Source organism: Zeugodacus cucurbitae, chromosome 4, assembly GCF_028554725.1.
Source record: "Zeugodacus cucurbitae isolate PBARC_wt_2022May chromosome 4, idZeuCucr1.2, whole genome shotgun sequence".
In the NCBI taxonomy this organism is placed as follows: domain Eukaryota; kingdom Metazoa; phylum Arthropoda; class Insecta; order Diptera; family Tephritidae; genus Zeugodacus; species Zeugodacus cucurbitae.
Window position 1 is genome coordinate 72439888 of NC_071669.1, and position 26014 is coordinate 72465901.

General features: G+C 33.8%; 1 protein-coding gene across 1 annotated transcript in view; it reads left to right on the top strand.

The window, feature by feature from the left end:
* The window catches only part of LOC105211903 (band 7 protein AGAP004871), an 86658-nt gene extending 61858 nt beyond the window's left edge, over positions 1-24800 (top strand). The window contains exons 6-10 of the mRNA XM_054229052.1: positions 655-737; positions 11992-12195; positions 17626-17681; positions 20163-20343; positions 20446-24800. Of these exons, the coding sequence (XP_054085027.1) occupies positions 655-737; positions 11992-12195; positions 17626-17681; positions 20163-20343; positions 20446-20661 (740 nt within the window). The 3' untranslated portion in view covers positions 20662-24800. The remainder of the gene's footprint in view (positions 1-654; positions 738-11991; positions 12196-17625; positions 17682-20162; positions 20344-20445) is intronic.
* The last annotated feature ends 1214 nt before the right edge of the window (positions 24801-26014 follow it).

Genomic DNA, 26014 nt, shown 5'->3' on the forward strand with positions numbered 1-26014 from the left:
TTTCGCGTCCTTGTTGTGCATTGTGTTAACTCGGATGCTCGGATGCTCCGTGTTGGCGCTGGTGCTGCAGCTGCAGTTACCGGGGCTGCGTAGGTCGCCGGCAGGTACGGAGGGTCGCAAAGTAGTTCTGCTCAATTGGCCACAAAAGCATAAATTGCGCACATTTTAGTGTCAAATGTGTCAAATGGTAATTTTCTAAAGAAAGGTCGCAAGCAAACGCTAGATGCTGCTGTTGTTGTTCGTACTTTGGCTTTGTCTAATTAATTTTAATTGCATAAATTATGGCAAACTGTTATTTTAAGGTGTGAAATTATATGGTTTGCGGGCAAAGGTTGTTTGTGAGTTAGTTGTGCTTTATGAGCGATGATTTTCATCTTCCGAGTTAAAAATTGCGAGAATTGTTTTTTTGCTGGCAAAAGTGTTGATGATTTATATTTCTTATGCATAAATTAATTTTGTAACCTGAGCTTGATGATGAGCATATATTTTTTAGAATACAATAATTCTGGTACCTACGGAAAAATTTCACTAGAAGTATCTGGAAAACATTTGAGAATCTCAAACGCACATATAACCGAATGAATCTTAAATAAATCTTTAATTTTTTCTTTAAAATTAAATTTGAAAATTACAGCAAACACCTTTCACTTTCAGGCATCTTCTTTATCTTGCCATGCATTGACTCGTATGCCCGTGTGGACTTGCGTACACGCACCTATGACGTGCCACCACAGGAGGTAAGTTCGAAAAAAGCCTCAAAACTTTGCATTCACAGCCAATGCTTTACAAACACAGCCTTGACTGTGTTACTCAGCTGCAATTCGAAACAATGTGTGTAGGCAAAAATTAAAAAAAAAAAAAATGCAAAAATGCAAAAGTTCACTTATTCACCAAAAAGCAATATTTAATTAATTTTTTTTTTTTAATTTAAAAACAAAGCAGAAAAAATAATTAAATATTTTTATAGCAAAATTAAACAAGGGAAGGAGTTTATTTATTAGTAAAACATGTAGAAAGACTCATGTGCACATGCACACATACACACAGCCACCTAAACAGTTAAGAGTGTAAACGCTGTAAAATGAACATCGCATCTCCTCATACTGAATGTTACTTATACGCCACCGCTCACAGCCCGAATACATTTATCTCTACAACAGACACTCTATTGGAAATTCTTTTGAAAACTTAACTTAAATTATGGGTGTTCACTGTGATGTTGAGTTGTTTAATTGTTTATTTTAACAATTATTTATTAATAATTAATTATTTAGGAATGAAAATTATTTTTTTTTTGTTTTTTTCTTATCTTGTTCAAATGCTATTTATTTAAAAAAAATTTACTTAATTTTCATCTATATTTCTTTATTGTTTTATTAGTTTTCCCATTGTCATAACAAGTCTTTGTTGTTGTCGATATCAACCGACATCATTTGAGCGCCATTTTTGTGTTTTATTGTTTCGTTTATCGTTTTCCACCCACTAATTGAATTGAGTGAACACTTTATGAATTTAATTTATTGCTGTCGTTTAGCTGGTGTTTATGATATTTAATGTTTCATTTCATTGTAAATACACACACGCACACTTACGCACACATTTAAACAGTGCATGTCAGTGTGTTAGTTTCTGTGTTCTTTCCACAAATCCCGCATTTTTGCGTATATTTATATTGTCTCATTATATCATATATAATACATATATACTATTTATTGTTGTTGTAAAATATAACACACTCTGAATATAAAATATGAAATATAAATAACTTCTATATCCACCATTATGAACTTTTCAATGTGAACACTTGATTTTCCCCATAAATTTTAATTAATTTCATGGCATTTCAATCAAAAATAATTTATTATATTTGTTGTATGCTTTGTTTTTGATATTAATTGAAATGTAATTGGATGTTGGATCCCAAAATTACTATCAATTTAGGAATAGTTTTGCCTACGATTTGAATTTTTACATGACTGCATTCGGTAGTTAGTAAAACCCTCCATTTAATCGCTTCGGTGATTCTGTACCTTTTTCTCATAAATTGGTGAAAGCATATAAAACTAAGTAAAATAAATAAATTATAAAAAAAATGTATTATAGTTTAGGTCTTTCAAATAACTATAGATCTACATCCTTTTTCTTAATCAAGTGCTTAGGTGCTGTCACGTTAAATGACAGATACCTGTGTTACTTGCATACCTCACTTGGACAGCTAAAGTCCCCAGTCCTTTGTGATGCCACAAATACCTCAAAATGGATGCCAAAAGCGACAAAAAAGCGTTTTGAGCTTTTTGCGAATTTGTTGAGGCAACTAATTTGTATTAAGTCTATCTGGGCAATGAAGGATGTCCCAGTATCTCCTTCTTCCATGCAACCTTGGTTATTTTAATCCAATAGGCTATATAGCGCACAGCACATAAGCGCATGGGGCAATGCCCAGTAAGGACATTACCATTACGGCTGTTCAGAATCACAGAAAATACAGTTGACCACTGTAGAAGCCATTTTTAATTATTTTTAGACTTTTTAGTGAGATTTCATGAGCTATTGAAGGAGTTTTTTTAATTGTACCAAAAGCTTAGCTATTCAAAAATCATGTTTTTTAATATGGTGTCAATAGGAATGATTAAGTTCTATGATAGGGTCTTGAGCTTTATATTTATGGAATATAGCACAATGGCTAATACTATTTATTTTAAGCAAAATCGATATATATGTATATATAAAATTTAAAATTTTATTTAATTTAAAAACTTCTGCATCTATCATTTAATGTGCCATTTAAGTTCCCATCATCTTCTTCTGTTTGAAATCTTATGTTTACTCTTACTAATAAATATGTAACTAAAATATGTATGTTTCTATATACCACCGCATATATCGCATATTGCTAGCTCTACTTCTTCCTCTTCCACTATTCTTTAACAATTCGAAATATTGTATCCCCAAATCCACTAAATGTGTTGCTGCAACTGCGTTTTTAACCTTTATTGCTTAATTACATACATACTCGTACATAACACACACACACATAGAAGTATGCTTTGAGTCGTTGAGTCCCCTCGTTTTCCCCCCACTTGGTTACATATGTACATGCTCGCATACACACTAACATATACACACGCATTGTTGAAGTTTTCCCACTTCCCCAGCAAAAGATAAAAACGCATTGAAAAACGCGTCGTAAACGAATATTGTGTTTTTTTTTTTGAATATGCCTTATCTGTTTCTGTTTCTGTTCCTGTTTCTGTTTCTGTTTTTGTTATAGTTTTTGTTGTTGACCACATTTACAAGCCGAAGATTTGAAAAAAGAGCAAATATTGAATTTTTATGTTGCATTTTTGCCTGAAATGCGCACCAAACACGCTGTTATTGAGCTCACATGCACATAAGAATGTGTGTGTGTTAGAGTGAGTGTTGTGCACCAATTCACACGATGCATGCCAAAATCAAAAATGTTGCACAAATGATATCTGTAACGAAATTTCGAACGCAAACAAAAACTCAGTGCGGATTAATAAAAGTCGAAAGACAGCGAAAACAAAAACAAAAACAAAACGCCATGCATCGCTACGCAGCGAGCGCAAAAAGCTCAGCATTTTTGTATTGACAAATGTTGCCACACTCAGCTTCAACGCCGCCATCAACTCCAGTCAAAGTAAACAAGCCAAGGCAGCACTGCAATAGCAGCATCGCTGATTACAAGAAGAAATCGCTTTTCTTTTGCTTCTGCATTTTTGTTGTCGTTGCTGCGGTTTTTAATACACTCAGCTGGCGCTTGCTGTTGGTGGCGTAAATCTGTGCGAAAGCATCTCTGCCTGGCAACTCGCCGTCAAGTGCCAACGTTGAAGCAACATTATCTCGCCTGAGACGACAAAAACCGCCACGAAAACTTTAAGAGAAAATAATCGCTAACAGTAAAAAGCAAAAATGTCTGCACACAAACACTTATCTGACTTGTATATAGACATATGTATGCACTTCTTCAAAACTGTGCGATTTACGAAAAGACCAAGTTGAGTCAAACTTTGCCACTAGTGTTGGTGTTAGTTGGTGTGGCAGGGCGTGAAAGCTTATGTAACATATTTTTCACAACCACTGTTATGAAGGGTGGTGCGCAGTAAAAATTAAAACGCGCAATAAATGCCACCAAATAAGCGTTAAAAACAATGGCTACACTGAGCGACAAAAGTGGCTGCACAAAATTGTTTGTGAGGAATTTGGGTTCAAAATTCTGTGGATTGATGAAATCTGGAAATAATCACACTAGAAAGACTTAAGCGATAAACCAAAACAAATAAATATTTTTCAATGCAATATTTTCATCTTTCTTAAATTAGGTGAAACATAAACAGAAGTACTAAGCATTGAGACTTATACAAGACTTCCAACGTCAATGATAATTTCTAACACAATTCTCCGTATTTATATTTTTGAATTTATCAGATATTCTTCATCTTTATGAATATTAAGAATTCTCAAAATTTTTTTTTAATTTGTGCACTTACTTTTGTCGACCACTGTACTCTTTCGGCCTTTCGCTGGCACTTTGCGATAAGAGAGTGATTGAAAAAGAACATTAACTGCAAGTTTTGGCTGAATTTTTTTGTTTTTTTGCAAATTCTCCTTTTTGTAATGCGTTAAAAATCCTTACGTCCCTTTATTATTTCTGTTTGAATCTTTGCTGTCCTTTAGCTAGTCTTGAACACTTGTTGTTTTTATGCTACGACACAGTTTTTAATCCCCGCCAGCATAAATTTAGCAGAAATTAAATCAAATTTATCAAATACACTCATTTGTTGTTGTTCAAATTACGTTACGAACTAAAATAAATAAATGAAAAAAATAATAATTATAACAACAATATAAGAATACATATTACAATTTGCATAGTATTTCTCAGACTCACCTAGCGTTAGTCACACTTAGCTGAAACATGAAAATATCAAAAGCAAAATGGAAATGAAAATGAAAATGAAAATGAAATGAAGACAAACGTTTATAAATGAAATTGGCTATGAAATTGAGGTCGAATTCTATATTATGGTGTTCATGTATGTTAATATCTAAGAATATATTATATTTTATAATTTAATGCTGCAGCGCAGATCCAATCGATTTCAGAATCTTGTTTCAAATGTGTTGGATCCTCTGATTTTATGGGAGTTTATATTTTCATTGTTACTTGAAGTTCAATCTAAACCTTATTGAAATGGATTAACTTATTACAATAATCGAGCTAACGTTTCTAAGAGTAACTTAGTGAGAAATATGAGTAAATGTAAGTCATTCACTTTATAAAAATACGATTCTATTTAATTTCTTCTTCATTTAAATTTGATTTTTTTTATATCTGGTTTATTTGAAAATATGAATTACGCTTATATAATATTGATAACAACCAGATTTAAAGCGTATAGTGATAAAAGTGGGGATTACGGTAATTTCATCACCGAAGGTTTCGTTTATAGGAAAGTGAAGTGAAAGATTATTTGAAATTATTTTCACTCATTTATTTGTAGATCTACGATTACTTATTGCCGAATATAATATTAATACATAAATATATATAACACTAAAAAGAAATTATGTCTTTAAGTTAGTTAAGGTTAAAAATAATGTTATGAATTATTAAAAACATAGAGTAAGACTAAGGGACACAGATTATATTTTTAGAATTTTCTTACAAATTTTGACAAATAGTAACTTTCAAATCTTATTATTCGACTTGTAACTTATTTAGTGGAGTATATCATATAGGAGAACTTATTTCAGTTGAGTATATTGGTCTACAACTTTGCTTCCGTTTCCCGTTTTTATACCCTGAACAGGGTATATTAAGTTTGTCACGAAGTTTGTAACACGCAGAAGGAAGCGTCGTAGACCTTATAAAGTATATATATAAATGAGCCATGTCCGTCTGTCTGTCCGTCCGTCCGTCTGTCTGTATATATACGAACTAGTCCTTCAGTTTTTAAGATATCGTTTTGAAATTTTGCAGATGTTATTTTCTCTTCAAGAAGCTGCTCATTTGTCGGAACTGCCGATATCGGACCACTATAACATATAGCTGCCGAACTGAACGATCGGAATCAAGGGCTTGTATGGAAAACTTCCGCATTTTACTACATATCTTCACGAAATTTGTGTGAGTTATTGCTCATAGAAATAATTTAATCTCCGAAAAAATTTTTCAGATCGGTTCACTATAGCATATAGCTACCATACAAACCGAACGATCGGAATCAATGGCTTGTATGGTAAATTTTCACATTTGACGTGGTATCTTCACGAAATTTGACATGGATTATTGCTTAAGGTAATAATATAATCTCCGAAGAAATTGTTCAGATCGATTAACTATATAACCTTAATGTTTCTAGCAAACAACCCGGCTAAAAATAATAAGTAAAATTATTTCTTTTTTTTACTTACTTTTTCGTACGTCTTTAAATTTGCTTAAACACATAGTTACTAAAAGAAATGCACCTGTAAAGGGTACATTAGCTTCGGTACAGCCGAAGTTGACGTTTCTTCTTGTTTTTTTTTTTTCTTGTAAATTCGGGGTTTTTTTTTGTATAAAATCGGTTACAAAAATGTTATTCAAAATATTGGCCGTCCCTAGCTACTATTTTTGACCATCTTTCTAGCAGCATGCGTATTCCGTGCAAATGTCGAGAATTCGGCTCAAAAAGTGACATTTTTAGTTGAGAATAAGTTTGGGTTGCAAACAGATCTCTACAAATATTTTGTTGGGTTAATGTTGACACAAATGTCCAAGATCGATATAAAACGATTCAATCGATTTAATCGACCAGTGCTTGACCCTAGAGACATCTATTGGAAAACGGTGGAAGCAAAGTTGTATACCAATAATTCTTGTTTGAATTTGTTGGGACTATATCAAAATTAACATTAAAGTGTGTTTTACGTATTTGATGTCATGTGGCCCATTTGTGAGGTATTGAACTATCGTATACAATATTTCTCTGGAATGTAACAATAAACCAACTTATATCTCTACATCGATTCATAGCTGTACGATTATTTCTAGTGTTTTAAAGATCGTAAACATTACACGAAATGTATTCGCTGGCGCGAGAAGAATGTGAAACAATTCGCGTTCCAGTCGACCGATATTTTTATTAATAGACCTCGAGAAGGTTTAAAATTGGTGAATTTTCTAAATAAGTATATAAAGCTTTAGGTGTATAATATAGAATTCGACAACTATCAACGAAAATTTGACAATTAAATATTAAATAAAATACCAAAACAATTTAGACTAGCATACACGAGTTATTGAAATGCCACCCCCACATCTTATACAACCCGCATATGTTTAAAATAAGATAAGTGCAAGTAATTACATAACTATGCGATTACATTTAAATGAAATGGATACTTCATGGTATGCATTCCTTATTTAATTGATTTCTGTTTATGATTTTCAAAATCGAAAAATACAAACTTTAGTGAAGTGATTTATTTAACGAGATACTCATACATACATACTATCTATGTAACCCACTGCACTGATTTAACTTCCCCTCTCCCCCCTGATTAAGAGTTCAATTTTTGAGAGCATGCAATTTCCATAAATATAAATGTCTATTCTAATTAAAAAGAAAAAAAACAAAAACAAAAAGCTATCTGTCTTTACTAAACTTTTACATAAACTATTGTTAGTCAATCATTAATTTATTTCTATCAAAAACGCAAGAGAATACAGTATGCATAAACATAATTAAATTGCAAAAAAAAAAATTACTAAACTTTAATTCAACACTGAGGAAAACCATTCACACCTTTCTCATACTTTCTAATTTCAAAAAAAATTTAAAGAAAAAATCTCAAAATTGATTGGTTTGCGCGTTTTATAGCACAATTGTCTAAACAAAAAAATCTCATTTTCCATGCAGTTCTTTTAGATAAAAGCAACCAAATTAATTCATTACCAAAACACACACTCTCAAATCACAAGATTACTCATTTTAGTGGTACATTGTGAGGATTACTTTGAAATTTGAATTTGAATTTGGTGATGTGAACACCAAAGAAGTATTGAAAATGAATAATTGAAATTTTATTGCCAATCATTTTACAAATTTATTAATCGATTTTTACCGCTTCCGCTTCTGATTCGTTTGAGCACAAGCGAGGGATAACAGACCGCCACCAAGTATAGAAGCAAACCTATGTCGAGTTCATCAATATGTGTTTGCGTGGTTTAGGCTGTTAAATGGGAAAGGGTTCGCATGTTCTCCGAAATTAAATGAAATCAAATCAATTAATTTTATAACAAATACATAGAGTATATCGAAAATATATATCTATATGTATATTGAAAAGAAACAATTAAATAAAAAAACTCAAGCATTTTCCCGCCGATCAGTAACACCTACATACATTAATACATAGACATAGACAATATCCACAGCCATTAGGAGACAATTAGACAGTGAAGATACTTTTGTAGTAGCATACATATACATATATATAGATACCTATATACTCGTACTTATCTAATACAGATTATTGCTGAGCAAAGCTTAGATTGCCTGAAGAGAAGCTCACACGGACTAGCATAACTATTACCCATACCTATGTATCTATATACAAATATATATATATATAAATTTATACATATATTTACTATTATATAAACATAACTAGTAACAAATATGCAGCCGAGATAAATAGTTACATATGTATATGGTATATATAATATTAATCAATAATCAACAACTGTATTAAATTATAATAATATTATATACTACATACACACAAAATAACCCTTAAACAAAGTAACAGTAAATATTTAATTAAGTATAAAGGCAAAGCTTGTAACAAAGCTAAATACAGTTAAATATGATTATATATAACTATACATAAGAATATATACATATATACTCTGCTCCAATAAACCTTTGTAAAGAGGACTCTCCTGCGTACCAACCAAGTAGACAGACATACATATAAACATATAGATCTACGATCCTTGGCGATCGCTGCTAGCATACACCACATATACCTAATAATATACAATAAAACATAATTCTATTTACATACATACAGTTATGCTCATATGGTTTAGATTATATACAATACACATACATACATATTTTTTGGTTGAAATGTGAATAAAGCTGGTTTGCCAAAGGAAGTCTGTGCAAATTGTAATAACGTAAGCAATAATATTAAATATCAGTTAAAATGAACCCAATAGTTTAGGTTTTACATACACATATATATAATCTATGTATCTACATATGTAATATGTAATGTTCCAAATTGTAACACTCCAAAGTGTGTGCACAGTACACAGTACAATATTGTATGCGAACATCATATGTACCCAAGCGTGTGATCGAATTGCACTCAATGCCCCCCCACTTTAGTTGAGTATGATTTTTCCTTCTGTTTCTGTTTCGATCATTTATATTTAATTCATTTCAATTTCGTTTTTCTTTTTCACTCTTCTTTTCAAACACCATACACATTATCTACTTACTTATATACATAAATAAATATGTATTTTTTGTACGAAAGCTCTGCATTTGTCTTTATACTTTTACACTCTCGCTCTCAACTTTGTACATATTATACTATATGCCAATATGTAAGTAAACTTATTCTAAACCCTTGATTTATGAACATTTATCTACACTATATTTTTTAAGAAACAAATAGTTTGTACGAAATACAGCGTGTTTCTTGGAGCATACGTCAATATATACCGAAATGACAAAGACGAGACATATATGATGGTTGGTTTCATCTTCAAACAAATATGGATCAGTTATACTACCAAACCACACCTAACCTTTTTTTGTATGCGAGAGAGCTCATAGATCATATTAAATAGTTCTCAGTAAGCAGAGAAACTTTAAATATACTATAGAAATGATGCCCTCGAATGATGTTCCATGGCCAATCAGAGATTGAGATGATGAAGATGTATTACTAATTTTGTGTAATAATTAAACAATCATGGCTACAAGTGGAGAGGGGATGGTACTGTGAGGCGATTCCAGTTCCGGTGCTTTCACAATGGGTCCCCTAAAGGACTAGGTCCGTCGTCCGACATCCAGTTTACCTACCTACTTATCTACAGTAAATAGATAATTAACTTTGAATGATATAGTTTCTTGGATTAAGCTGAATAATTCAGAGTTACACACTATAGTCGGATATATTACTAAATCGGAAAAAACACTTTCGTTTGGCGCATAGTTATGGTTAAACGCCTTAAGTAGTGCTTGATATCAAGCAACTTAAATAACCGAAATTAGTCACGATGAGAGAGAATGCTGAAAAACCCTCAGATAATTCCATAAAATCTGTTGTTGAACACAATTCGAAATCTTATGTTAACTCTCCCATCAACTGCACTTCAACTATGTGGCTAGTAGAGCATTGCACCGATTTAGGTAGTGTAAATTTGACTTTACACCGAAATCAGGTACAAATAGTTTCTACCACAAAATCGTGCACATGCCATTCACTAGCAAAAAAAAACAAGTTGGTTCACAAAAAAGATGTTATGGCAATTGTAAAGCGCTTCGGACTTACCACGGCACCACAGGAGCACAAATTGTACAGAGCATAATTATTAAGTAAATCCACACAAAAGCTTAATTATGCGCATAAATCAACCGCCAACTCAATGCCTTAAATTAAATGCAAAATAAAACACACACACACACACAGACACACAGGCAGACAGACACAGCCATATTTGTACATTAAAATGACGCAGGCACATGAACTGTATAGCATTAAGCAGCGTGTGGCCTTGTCGTTGCTATCAAGCGGTGTGGCAACACTGTACGCAGCAAATAAATAAACACACGATTGCATAAGTATCTGTATTATAGGATATATGTATTTAGCATAGATTTAACTGTATGTATTCACTTATATAAATCGTTGTATGTATGTATGTATTCGATGTTGTGTCCTGTCATTGCTTTCGCATTTCGCACCACAAACGTCAATTTCTCGCGAAAATTGAAGAAAATGCAAGCGAAAGCGCATTTATTTTTTCTCACTCACATGCAGGCGCGCATTAAGGCGGCACAAATGTCACATTAAATCACACACTCACACTTGTGCGTTAATGCGAGTACGAGATGCGTTCTAAAAATAACGGGAATATTCGGTTTTTGAAATAACATGACATGCATATTAACATAATAAACAATAAAATTTTTTTTTTTTGAAAATTTGAAATTTTAAATTCCTGTTATTTTTTGAACCCACCTTAAAAGTAACGAGAACTTGCATTCGTAAAAAAATATTGGAATTTTGGAAATTCTAAAATTCTCGTAAGTATTTGAACACACCACGTATTTCTTAAATGTGCGTCTTTGTGTAATCAGTAAATGAAAATGCAAACACAAATTAAAGTGCAAATGAAAATGAAAATGAAGATGAAAATGTGCACGCAACTCACCAAAATGCAAAACAGACGAATATCAGACATACATACATACAAACTCAGTCAAATACTTTAGCTTACGCTTAGTACATATGCAGGTTATTCATTATATGCACCGTGTAGTGCCGTTATGTATGTATGTAAATTACTTTAAGATGAGGGGAAAACCACCAAAAGCGAAAAGCGCAAACAACACTCGCTTATTTCTTTGTATGTTGTATGTATGTATGTAATGACGTAATTCAAAAAGCTCACATTCACAATTCACAAACAAAGAAAAGCGCGTGGAAATCGCACAAAAATCACATTTAACTTGTTAGTGGAAGAGAAGTAGCAAAGCAAAGCAAAGCGAATTAATTTAAGTAAATTCGCATTTTGATTGCTTGAAATTAAGCATACAAACAAACAAACAAGCGAAACTTAGCATAATAAATAAGAAATTAGAGCAAACAAAGCGCTAAGCAAAGCACAAACAAACAAACAAAGAACAAACGAAAAATAGAAACAAAGAAACCAAACAAAAACCCAACCACTGCACTTTGTAGGTACTGACAAAGGATAGTGTCACCGTGTCGGTGGATGCAGTGGTTTACTATCGCGTTTCCAATGCGACAGTTTCTATAGCGAACGTGGAGAACGCTCACCATTCGACCAGACTTTTGGCGCAGACTACTCTACGAAACACAATGGGAACTCGGCATTTGCATGAGATACTCAGCGAGCGAATGACAATTTCCGGCACCATGCAGGTGAGTCACGCCTAACGGATTTTCTTTTTTTGTTTTCCGTTTTTCGTTTTTTTTTTTTTGCTTTGCAGCCTTCGCAAATCAACATCACCATCAACATCACCATGAGCATCAACGTCAAAGTTTCAGTTTCAGTGGTTTAGTGTCAGCATCACTGTCGCTCACCTCTCACCTGAATATGCCTACATTCAAACACACTCAAACACATACTTATCATCCGTTACATTCCTCCTGCATGTGTTGGCAGCTCGGCACTAACTCATGTCGCACATGTGCCTACTCGTTGAAGAAGTCCATCCAGCTGCAGCGGCGTCACCGGCAGCGGCTAATGGAGCGTGAACGCGATGTGTGGCGCGCCAATGCAAATCATCGGAGGCATCGGAGGTTGCAAGCTGCAGTCGTTTTGTTTATAGTTCTGTTGTTGTTTTTACTTTGATTGTGTGAAGTGCGAATGTCAGGAGGCGAGGATTGATGGCGAAGGAGAGCAAAGGGACGGCATGAGCAGGGCAGCTGAAGAAGTAGTACCACAGGAGTCTAACCGAAATATTAATATGTGTATAGAAGTATATGGATGCTACACTATTGGAAAATTGTAATACGAGTACTTTTGGGTGGCTTCTGGTTAAATTTAATCGACTTTATCCTTACTGGAGGCTGCTGCTGTATTAGACAGTTAAATATTGAGGTGACAGTCATTATCTATTCTATATTCTATCCAATTACTCGAGTTTCGCTATCACGACTCCATGACTGTACGGTGGGTACACCGCTTGGTCTGGCATCGATCTTTAACAGCATCTTTTAAATGCGATAATATGAGGGATTTTAAGACCCTAAACAACGGAAGTTCCTCAAAAGTTTGCGTTTTGAACAGATAGCCATATTTTATATGCACTAGTAAAAATTTCTACAAATAAAACTCTATCTCGAAGTGTTAAATAGCTAAATATGCTAACTCCCCGTTATTAGAACCTTTCGGATTACAATATTACATATCACCGATTTTTACTCAATTCAATGATATACGAATGTTTTATGACCTTCACTCGCTAATTTATTTTTATTTGAAAAGCTAATATTCTTGTCACCAAGTCAGATGCGCTCTACAGGGTTACATGACTTCAGAACAATTTGCATATACAAATAAATTTCTTGGGGACACATTATATATACATATGTATGATAAATGGTCGCCTGCGCACACATGTATATATATGTATATGCATGTATGTAAATACATAAATAGAAGTATTTATTTGCCTGTCGTTACTGCAACTTCTACGAACATAAAGTCTGAAGATTTCCTCAGGTGCAAAGTGTAATGCCTTTTAGTCATGTCGTCGTTTCGCACACTTGACACAATTTTTTACGCTGCCACTGCACTCGGGCGATACAAAGCAAAGGTAGCATAACAACAACACATATGTAAAGAAAAGCGAAAATTCAATACAGTTATGCATGTGTGTGTGTAATAAAATATGAGCTCAGTAAATTTAAGAAGAAAGTTACAACTTTATGTGTACTTTTGAGGTTATAATAGTTGGGGGGAAGAAGAAACAGAACATTTCAAATATTTATAATTCAAAGAGAAACGTCCTTTTCTGAATAATTTATGTATTCATGTGCGTTTAAACTTTACGATTTCAAAAATATTAAACTGAGAAATTTACCTTTTTCACCTTACGGTAATATTAAATGTGGCTTGGGAGGATGCGGGCTGATTAGACATCGAAAAAATTTAGAAAAGGAATTTTGGGTTTAAAATATCCTGTTTTTCTGGTATTACCAATTCTCTCCTTACGCAAGACACCTAAAAGTTTTGGGATCTTGGTTTGCGTTGTGTTCTCCAACGATGATTTTGAAACGGAATAAAACTTTTTCAATACAAAACTCGCAAAGGCATAGACAAATTTCTTAAGAGGTCATGTATTTTATAAAAGATATATATATTTACAAAAATACATATTTATTTAAAGACTTGCCTCGGTTATCATAACTCATTACTGGATTTTCACTATGTATTGGCTCAATAACTAGATAATGTTATTTCAAAGATATGTACAATATTTGAACAAATTAGCCTATTAACTTTTAAAGAAATCGGGTCGTGGATCGATTCGAAATTTTGAACCTTAACCTAACCCCTTAAAATGGCAAGAAGCTTTTATATATGATACTCAATGCCTGCGATATTTGAGATCTGTATACATTTCCGTTATATCTAGGGTTATAATGATATGAAAACAGTCAATTTGGGTGATCGTTGTGGACGTAAACATAAGATTGAAGGAACTTCTAGCAATAAAATCTCAGAAGGGTTAAATTTATTGTTAAAGGTGATAAACTAAAGTCCCAAGCTCAATAATTGATATTTCGCTCACTCTCGCTTTTAACTGTTAACTCGTTCAAAAGTGTCAGAAACATTTCGACCGAAGTCGAGCATTTGACATTTAATTTCATTTCCATCACATGGAAAGGCATTCCAACTAACCGTATTGACAGCTGATGACTGTTTTCACCTGTCAACGCTGCCGAAGCAAGTGACACAAGTAAACCAATACAACTCTGTATGTCTAGATTTGATACACACAAACACCCACACAGGCACAGACGCAGCCGTAAGGAATACATACAGATATGTACGTAAGAAGAATAAATAAAAAATGTGTGCAGTGTTGCATTTACACAATGAATCACAAACACAAACACCCTCGCATGAGTGCGTGTGTTGGTGTTGCATTTTTCCTCAGGTCGTTATCGTTGTTTATATTTACTTGATGCGCTCATGCAAATAAACATAGATGACATTTCACTTTGCCATTGATGAGTTCGCATAAACAACCGCCCTCAACCCCTCAGCCTCGCACATGCATGTCCGTCCGTGGGGTCAGCTATCGACATGCCCTTCAGTTCTCAATCGTCAATCCATTTGATACAATGAAGCGTGCACAGCTCACACACCCACACACACACACACACATACAGAGTCTGTAAAGAGATATTGCTATTTTTATGCACGACCAAAATCACGGATGCAAAGATCAGTGCTTTGCAAGCGAAATCACAAAAAAAAATAGATCGCAAACTCAAATCACATTAACATTAACAAATGCTGGCAAACAGTGCAAGCGACGCACACAAATCGAAAAGTTTAGAAAATATTGCCAAGCGGAATATACACACACAAACACACACATGCCCACAAGTGAGCATTCATCAATACATGTGCATGTGCATTTGCAAGGGCAATATATTCAGAGGATGGACGGCAGTGAATATAAAATAAATAAACACTTTGTTACGGCGGACGATATTTGCATTTGCAATGCGAGCTCTCTCAATGGGAATACTGTTGCAAAAGCTTCAATACGAGTATAAATATATGCATGCGCACGTTTGCTGAATGCATACAATGCTGGTGTGTGTGAATTAGCTCAGAACTCATCCATTTTGGTGTACCACCAGTCCGACTTATCAAACCTCAAAACCACTTGGAGTAAGGAATTGCAAATTAAAAGCTCCAACTTTGGCTAATCTAAGCTTATCATATGGCCATTTGGTAAGGCGGTAATTTTCGTTCAATTTCGCTTGATAGAAATTGTTTGATATAATTTTCATCGATATATCCTTTGGCTAGAAACTGAACCAAGCCTATTCTTCCGTTTTTTAAATGTGCCTTATTTTCGTCCTTCAAAAGAAGAGTCTTCAAAGGTTTCAATCGCGTCGGGTCATCTAAATATTTCTAAGAAGAACTTATTTTTGACAGAAATACATCTGGAGGTTTTGCTGGACAACGTCGACGGCTGTGTTTTGTTACATGGAAAAAGAGTTCGAAACCCTAACACCTTTTATATGAAAAATTATTGGAAAATGATGATTTTTTATGCTCACATATGCAAGCAAATATTTTTCAAATGGAACTGGGACCTTCAGTTTCTTCTTCTTGTTGACTGGCGTAGACAACGCTTATGTTGTTATGACCGATTCCACAACAGTGTGTCATTCATTCCTCCTTTTGGCAGTTTGACGCCAATTGGTAATACCAATCCTTCTCCACCTGGTCCTTCCAACGGCGGGTACTGCATTGAATACTTTCAGAGTTAGAGCACGTTCGTCCATTCGAAGAACACAACCTCGCCAGCATAGCCGCTGTCTTTTTATTCGCTGAACTATGTCTATGTCGTCGTATAACACATACAGCTCATCATTCCATCGGCGGTATTCGCCGTTGCTAATGTTTAAGGAACCGTAAATCTTCCGCAAAACCTGTCTCTCGAAAACTCCTAGTGCCGTCTCATCGGATGTTGACATCGTCCACGCTTCTGCACCATAAAGTAGGACGGGACTTGAAACCTGATTGACTCGATTTTACTGGCGTGGTTAGATATGACCATAGGGTTCATACTAAGTGTATACAAATGTGTGATGTATCTAGGGACTTAAAAATGCATTTAGATCATTTTATTAAATTCACTGTTAAATGTCATAGGATATGAAAAAACGTCGATTTGAAAAACGGAATTTAATTGATTCGAAATAAAAGCGTTTCACTTTAAATCCAATTTCGACAATCTCACTTTGTGTAAACACTTTTGCATCTGTTTAAGGGTTTTAAATGTTCAAGTTGAACGAAACAAGCCTACATATGTAAGTGCGATATTTGTGAATCTTCATTTGAATTGTTCCAGAATTAGACATTCTGTAAAATCTCAGAAGGAAACTATTAAAGCAAAAATAAAAATGAGGTTGCATACCACAGTGGCCACTCTCAAAGACAGTAAATGGCGAGTAACTTCATAGTCATGACATGTTTTGCTCATAAAAATGGCAAAAGCAAACTGGGCATAACAATCGCATCACAAGTGTTAGAAAACACACCAAAAACTACAATAATACAACCGCAATAAAGAATACCCAAAACAAATAGCAAAAAACAAATAAAAAATCAGCTGCCTTGCTCTCAGCCGCCACAACAATAAAGACAAAATAAACAAAATGTTATCCTTGAAAATAGTATTTGCAATATCCATACACACCCAACAAAAACAACAACAACAGCCCTTCTATAGGATTTCATTGGTAAGCTAGTGTTGAATGTAGAAGGGGACCTGAAGTCTACGCTCATCTTTCAGGCTCATAAAAAAGTTAAATTTGTACACTTTTATGACTATATTCGTATGTGAGCAAAGGAGATGTCGAAAAGGAAATCTGAAACTAATATTGTACCATTTCTATTTGTATTTGTCTTGTTTTGCATGTCGATGTTCAAACGCCGCTTTGCCGCTTGGGGCATATCAATTCGCTGCAATAACAACAAACAACAATGAATGGCGTTCGCAAATAAACAAATAATCGCTTTGTTATCAACCACTTTCGCCCGACTGCCGATGTGCCTTGGCGATTATGGACAAAACTTTGGCTTGGCGATTTCAGGTCCAACTAGACGAAGCAACCGATGCTTGGGGCATCAAAGTCGAACGTGTCGAAATGTAAGTATTTGTAGATTATAAGATAAGATCATTGTTAAGTGGTGAAGAGTGTGTCTCTAAAAATTAAATTCAAAATGGAGTAAGTAAATTGGCACTTTGTCGCATAGATTTCAATTCTTTTAAGGCAGTGAAATATTTTGGAAGCTATAGTCCAATGGAGCGTAGATTATCTCCCAGCTCTTTATAAATGACGTTTTCGACCACTATTTGGAATTTAATCTTTAGCATTTAGAAGTTTAAACAGAGGTTTAATAATCTACTAGAAATGCTGTATCTTTAATTTCTATGACTAGAGGCCAGTTTGAGATAGCAGAAGCGAATAATTTAGATTAATTCCAATAACAAAGAGAACCTTAAAGAGCCGTCGTTTTAGAAGCATAGATTAAATCGCTGAAAAAGCTAAAAGTTCTCTCAAAAATCGAGTTTGATAAGTGGTTCGACGATTGGAAGAAGCGCTACATAAGTGCATAGTATCGAATGGGGACTACATTAATGTAGACGAATGAGTAAATTTTCGATATTTTTTTAACACAATTCGGAAATCTCTCATTTATGTGTAGTTGCTTCTTACGGTCAAATCTCTATCTAACTTCTCATATTTTAGTCCAACCTTGATATATATTAGTTCAAAAAATTTCAAAAAAAAACAATTAAGAGGTCATGTGTCCCTTAAAACTATCCGAGATATTTAAATTAATAATTTATAAAAAAAAATTCATTTCTTCGTTCGCGAATGAACAAAAACCTCCACACAAAAACAATTAAATACCACATACTCCTGTGAATGTGTATGTGCTTGTTATTGTTTGTGTATATCTCTCCACTCGTGTGTAAGTCGCTGTATTTTTGGCTAAATCAACAGTTATTAAAACTCTTAAGCTGCATAATGACTGCGGCATAATAAATACAGGGTGCATTGTACGCTTAATGAACTGACGGCTTTAAGCCGATTTGGCTGCAACAAAGCGCCAACATAATTAACAACAACAACAACAATGTGTGCCATTGTGCCAGCAATTCATATGCGCGCCATATATGTACCTACACACGTGTATATATGTATGTATGCGAAGGGATTTACTTGTTCTACCTTTGTTTGCCAACAAGCATGTGTGCCTTGATATCTGAGTATATAAACAGATTTTTCTTTGCATATCTGCGACAATGTGCTGGCATAGTTATATATGCATATGTACGTAAATGTGTATGTGTATGTAATTTGAGTACCGTCAAGTCAAAGGTTAACAAGCACTTAACTGCTTATGTGTAGATACGTGCTGCTTTATGCGGATAATTCAATTTCAATGCAAAGACATACATACAACGCGCACTTGTATAAATTTATGCAGCTCAGGTAGGCAGTGCTATTGCTACTGTTTCACTCTTTTATACTCGTTTTAATGATTTCCATTAATTTACTTAAATCTAGCGAAATAGGCAAAGATTATGAGAATTCCTAAACAATTTGAGATTTATGTCGATCATATAGAAAACTTTTATTAATAATTCTTAAGGAAGCATGCGTTTCATTCTCCGAGTCATTATTGAACTGTGGTTCTAACAAAAAACATTATCAAGCCATAAAATATTTATAATTTGTTCTGCACCAGAGCGTAATATTGATAGTGGTGATCAAAAAATTCCTTCTTCAGACTAACTAAACCTGGTAAATCAGTTTATGATCGAAATGTTTGAAAATTATTAACTGAAAAATGCAACATTCAATGGAAGCTTTGAATTTGACTAAATAAATGATGTTACGTATACGCCATGTACCCGCTAAACCATACGCAACTCAAAACTTAGATTATTATTATTTTAGCAAAGTTTAAAAGTAAATCCATTTAAGTGTTTAAAGCCCTCGAATGATTGAATTCTTTGCCAACAAAATGTGCGAAATCTAAAAGCGCTTACATACACACATACATACCAATATAGAGAGAGTAACTCACGTACTTTGGTATTCCGTGCAGCGAGAGCAAATAAAAAGCGACCAATGACAACATTGGCAATATATGTATATAGTTTTGTTGTTATATACATACACACACATACACATAAACATGGGTTTTATTGACAGCCCTGGTTGCCGTAACTATTGTCACGTTTTTGTTTCCAATCACGTAATTGAGTATAATGACGTATTGATTTGCTTTACAGCGCCCATTTGTAAGGTATTTGTTAAAAATTTATGACAGGATAATATACCAAGAGGATGCTAAAGCGTTTTTTTGTTAAGCATTTAAGACCGCTTGAGTATTTATGTGTACGTGTAATATTATATTGATTTTTGATACTTTGGACTTTATCTTAATGGAGAGAAAGCATTTTAGAATTAGAAAGAAAGGTTAGCAAATGAGAATTGACATCGGCTAATATATTAACTGAACTGTGAAGCTGCTCACAAAAGACTTTCAGCCGCTATATGAATAATAATTCAATCATTAATGTTGAATTTCGTAATATTTTTCCACACAACAGCAAGGACGTGCGCTTGCCCGTACAACTACAACGTGCCATGGCCGCAGAGGCTGAGGCAGCACGTGAAGCACGCGCCAAAGTCATCGCCGCCGAAGGAGAACAGAAAGCCTCCAAGGCATTGCGTGAGGCATCCGAAGTGATTGGCGGCTCACCAGCAGCGCTCCAATTGCGTTACTTACAGGTAATTAACATTAAATGATAAATTAAATTAAATAAATTCTTGAAAAGGAAAAATTTAACACAAATTAACCGTAATTTTACAATTATCACCTCATCAACGCAGACACTCAACACAATATCAGCGGAAAAGAACTCGACAATTGTTTTCCCATTACCCATCGATTTGATAACGTATTTCCTGAAGACGACCGAGGCGACGGCGCAGCAAAACGCCGTTGTGCCGGCGGCGGCGGCAGCGTTGGCAGCGGCAACCAGCAGCGAGCAATCACCGCAGGCGTCGACATCACCGCAGGCGGGCATACAGACGGCAGCAATGTAAAAACAATAAAAACAACAACAACAATAATAATTGTCAAAGTCAAAACACACACACAAAAACATTTTCGCGAACACAAACAGTATATGCTCACACATACATACTCGTATGTGTATTTACAATGTAATATGTGAGTTTGTTGTCGACGAACTTTTTTTGTGGGTAAACCGAAAATGCCGAAATTTAGAGTGTGGGACCGCGAAATTGTTCAAGCTGTCCCGCAAAAATGTCTGCATCGTGAAATTTTTAAGAAATTATTACAGTGTGTGCAAAAAGTAAGCGTTTTCTTAACTGAATTTAGCTAAAGTAATCGAGCAGGCAACACTGTCGTCTCACAATTTATTTGTTGGTTGGCATTTAGACACTCAAGGACTCACATATGTATGACCAAAAATAATTCGAGCAAACCTGTGAGGCGTGCCCAATAAACGCGTACTTTTTGCGCACACTTTACACATGTAAAAGTAAATAATTAGTTGTAGTTGTAACTAGATTTAGTCGAGTTGAAATAATGTTGCTAAAAATGGCGTTAAGTTTGAACGACTAGCTTAGAATCATAAAGTTCGTAAAAATCTGCAAAATATTAATTGCATTCAATATTATCATTACACACTACTTAGCTGAATTGAAACGCAGGAATACAAGTATTAGTGAGCTTGAATGAAAGTTAAGCATAATGGAATTATGAAAGAATTATTTAATTATTTCTTCAAATCACAGGCGCGCGTTTAATTCATCAAAAAATCAAAAATTCACAGAAAAAAAAAACAAATACAAAGATTACTTAGTAAATGCGTACGATTACTTATAGAGTTGTGTGTAAATATAAGTCTCGATCTCATTTGATTGCGTAAGAGTGCTTTGAAGAATAGCTTAAATAAAAATAAATTAATGTGGAAAATCACACGCACGAGCATAGATTTGTAAATATATTTGCATTCACCTAATAATTAAGGCACTTCTCTCATTTGCGTATAGGGCACCCGTAATAATAATATATAGATTGCATAATTCATGCACTGGCACGAGATAGAACCATTTAACTAGTTTCCGATTTTTATTTTAAGCAATTTTTATAGTTTTTCGTCGAATTAATAATGCTAAGAAACCAGTTGGAACGAAGGTGGTATAGATGATAAGGTTAGAGTTCGATTATTGAATGTACAGAAAACCAAGCTTTTACGACATAACTGGTTATTCCACGTCAACGAAGATTTGGTTATTGTAAATGTGAATCTCTTGCAGTAGTTTTTAGCCTAAATAACACGTTGATATATTGCCTTTTTTTGATTTTCCATTTGTTTTCGATTTATTTCGTCTCATCTCTTTCGTCATGTATATTTGACATTAATTTACATTTGATATATTGGAAAAAGTATTTAATTTTTTATTATCTAATTACAAATTAAACTCTATAAACTATATAAAAAATTATTAAAATTCATTGCTTGTAACTTGAATAATTGGCCTACAAACTTAGTAATCGAAATCAATAAAATTCTTAAAAGATTTAAAATTCACAACGAATCAATGAAATTGCTATTTTGCGCTATGAAATAGTCGATTTGTTATACTAACATACATATATTGTAATTCATCGATAATAAAATTATTGTTAGCACAAAATCTCACTTTTGCTTCGCACTGAATAATCTAATATTAGAGGAAATACTCTAGAACACAGTTTATTTGGTTGCAAAATTAGAATTACAATCGTCAAGTGCATGCTTAAATAGTTTACAAATAATATTCGTAATTAATAGAAATTAGGATGGTTAAGAAGCTCTACTTATTGAGCTTACGAACTCCCTAACTGTAGACAAACGAAGGCTACATTGGCGGCAGCACATAAGGCTAAGCACATAGCAAGGCAAGGACTCATACGAAATTGTTGAAACAGGCACACTGATGGTGAAAAGTATCGAACAATTTCTTAGTGTTTTGCAATGCGCTTAGTCTTATGGTATGCTCTCCTTTGTTGAGTGTCTATAAGCAGAATTGAAGGTTTATAAACTATTAATTGCTAAATATTATAAATTATAAATAATCAAACTATTTGTGATATTGTCACTTGTATGTGTTTCAATGAGGCAGTGCCAATAAATCAAATGAAGCCCAAAAAAAATAAACCATTCAAAACTACTAATTCTCACTGATCCGTGTAGTTCGAGTTTCCATAAAACAAAAACTAATATAAGTAAGTGTATAACTCTTGCTGAGCAATACAGCCACACATAATGTTTGAGATAGTATAAGTTACATTCTGTCATAAATATTATATTTATTGACATATCTCAGTAATGCGAAAAAATGAACTCGTTGTATAGGGTAAACGAAAAGAGTGTGTCACTGCATGAAATCTTTTACAAGCTTTTAGTACAAAGTTTTAAGCTTTTGAAAGCTTACAAGCTAGGAACTTTCATAAAAGCTCACGAAGGCGAATAAGCAAACCATGTAAACATGGATGTAACTGAGTTGAAATGGATTATATTAGAAAATGAAAAAGCTTCTCCCGGTACAAGCAACTGTGCATGAGTGAGGAAGTATACTGCAAAGATCACAGTAAGATTGAAATTGGAAATACTACGAAGTTGTCAAATACAAATATAAAAGCCAACAGGCTTAACAGTACTGACATTGTATGTAGGCTCTCAAACGAAAGCAAAGTCACATTAAAAGCGAAAAGTCCAACATTTCTTTCTCGAAAAAGAGTTTATGCTTATGTCATCTACTTTTTCTTGTCATATTCAAATAAATACATTGACTTATGTAAATAAATAATTATAATTAAGTAATAAATAATTATAATTAAGTAATTTATAAAAAAATCGCTAAAAAATAGCTTTTCATAATACTTATTATCCCACACGAATTCATTAAGTATCTATAGAATACGATAGTTTTTTGGTACTTCGATAATTACAGTTTCATTCAATGCTCAGCTAATGCAATATACAATAAAGTATACGTATCAACAATTTTTTTTAAATATCGATAAAACTTATTGAAAGCAACAGTTTATTAATAAAAGTGAGAAGTGAGTTACGACTTTCATCAGTGAAATACAGGTTTAAAATACTCGAATACTTAAGTACACACATAAATGACAAATAGAATGGACACACAAACATTGAAACCGCATGCAATAACTAAATACATAAATGGAAATAAACGGCAGTGTAATCTAATGTAATTGAATACTTGTAATGTAATCAAAGCCAGGGAGCAATAATATGTATGTAGCTGAGGAAATTGACAAATAAGCCGCCTGCATGGCGCTGGCGAATGGGTGCGTGTGTGTGGGAGGAGCAGAAAACGGTGTATTTATCTAACGGTATTTGTAGTGAAATAACAGAAGCCAGTAGCAAGAGAAATGAAAGATAATCGCACTGTAGCTTTTGTTGTGACAATACAAAAACAATACGACAAAAAATTAACTTGAAAAACAACAAAAACAATTAAACGAAAAACAATTGAAAAGCATATAGCATAGAAATAAGCATGTAAAATTAACAATAATAATATACATATTTACAATACAAACACATTACATTAATTTCAACTACGAATTTACATAACTTTGTACTTAAATACTTACAGACATAAACAGATATACGAATCTATAATGTAGCATTCAACAGCAGAAAATCAATTATCAATTTTCGCAAATAATATAATAAAATCAACTTAACTCTAGTAACCATTGTATTTATAGAGAAAACATTAATACGGAGAGACTTCTCTACTTACACTCACTCCCACATACATACATACATACATACATATGTACTTTGCATAGTCAAGGATTTAATACTTGCAACTCTGTCTCTGTGTAAAGTAAAGTCTGTAGAAAATAATCAAATTTTTAAAACTCACAATTTCAAATATTAGCTAAGTAACTGTACTCTAAAACAAAAAGCGAAAAACGAAAACTTACACAAAACCCGCCTTTTTTGGCATGATAATAATTACTGTACAAGCAAACATACACACAGAAACACACAAGTAAACATTGATGCATATACATAAGTCAAGTGCTGGAGGAATTGCGTCAAGTTCGCGCATTGTTCATTACATAATATCAATCGATTATATAAAAAGAAATACGATTCAATACTTTTACTTACCCAAAATTACAATAATTACAATAACAAAAACAAAAATGTAGAATACAGCAAATGAGAGACCGTTTTCGAAGTTTTTAAATAAATCAATGTTTTTATCGGTGTCCAAAAACAAAAGACCAAAAAAAAAAAAGCGAGTGTGCATTTATTTTTGGGCGTTGGCAGCTTTCGGGTGAGTATGCGGGCATTTCGTACTTTGTCCTAGAACTAAACGAGTTAGATATAGGGTTATATATATCAAAATGATCAGGGTGACGAGTAAAGTTCAAATCCGGGTGTCTGTGCGTCCGTCCGTGCAAGCTGTAACTTGAACGAAAACACATTAAGAGCTATAACTAAGAGCTATAATTAAGCTATGGAAGTGAAAGTTAGTACAAAGGATTGTTCTAGGAAGAGGCACATTTCGATGTAATTTTTTTGGAAATGTGGGCGTGACCCCGCTCCTTACTAAGGTTCTTGTATATATCACGTAAACTATCACAGTTATATCAACGAAACTCTCAGTAGTCGTTTTTTACAGGCATTTTCTTATATAGTCCAAAAATGGAGGAAATCGGATTATAATCACGCCCACCTCCCATACAAAGGTTACATTGAAACTAAAAATTCTTTAATTCAGTAAAGAAAACCAACAGAAACCTTAAATTTCATTATATAGAAGGTGCAGAAGAGCTGCTCTCAAAATGGTATACAAAATTTTAAATGGGCGTGGTTCCGCCCACTTATCCATATCTCCGAAACTACTCGACCAATTTCAATGAAATTCGGTTTGTAATATTTCCCTTGATTCTCAATGATATGTTGTGAAAATAGGACGAATCGGTTCACAACCACGTCTTCTTCCTATATACCAGAACTTTGAAGACGATCTGAATCGTTTACTTTATAATACGTAAAGTAAGCACTAGTGAAGATATCGGAACAGAACTTTGCACAAATACTGAATTTATAGTGTGGCATCGCTCTTCTAAAAATCGCCAAAATCGGTCCATAAGTATCCAAGTCCTCATATATCGAATATGAGGACCTCAGAGCTTCGAATAAATTTTTTAACGAAAATATATGTAGATGAGTCTCTCAGATATTTTGAAGAAATTCAGAAGGAATCTTTTTCTTCTAATAACATGTATCCGTGCAATGAGTGAAATCGGGTCATAACTACCCCTAGTACTTAATGTTAGGGGCTTGTAACTTTCAATTGATTTTATGCCATATATAGTATATGACGAATA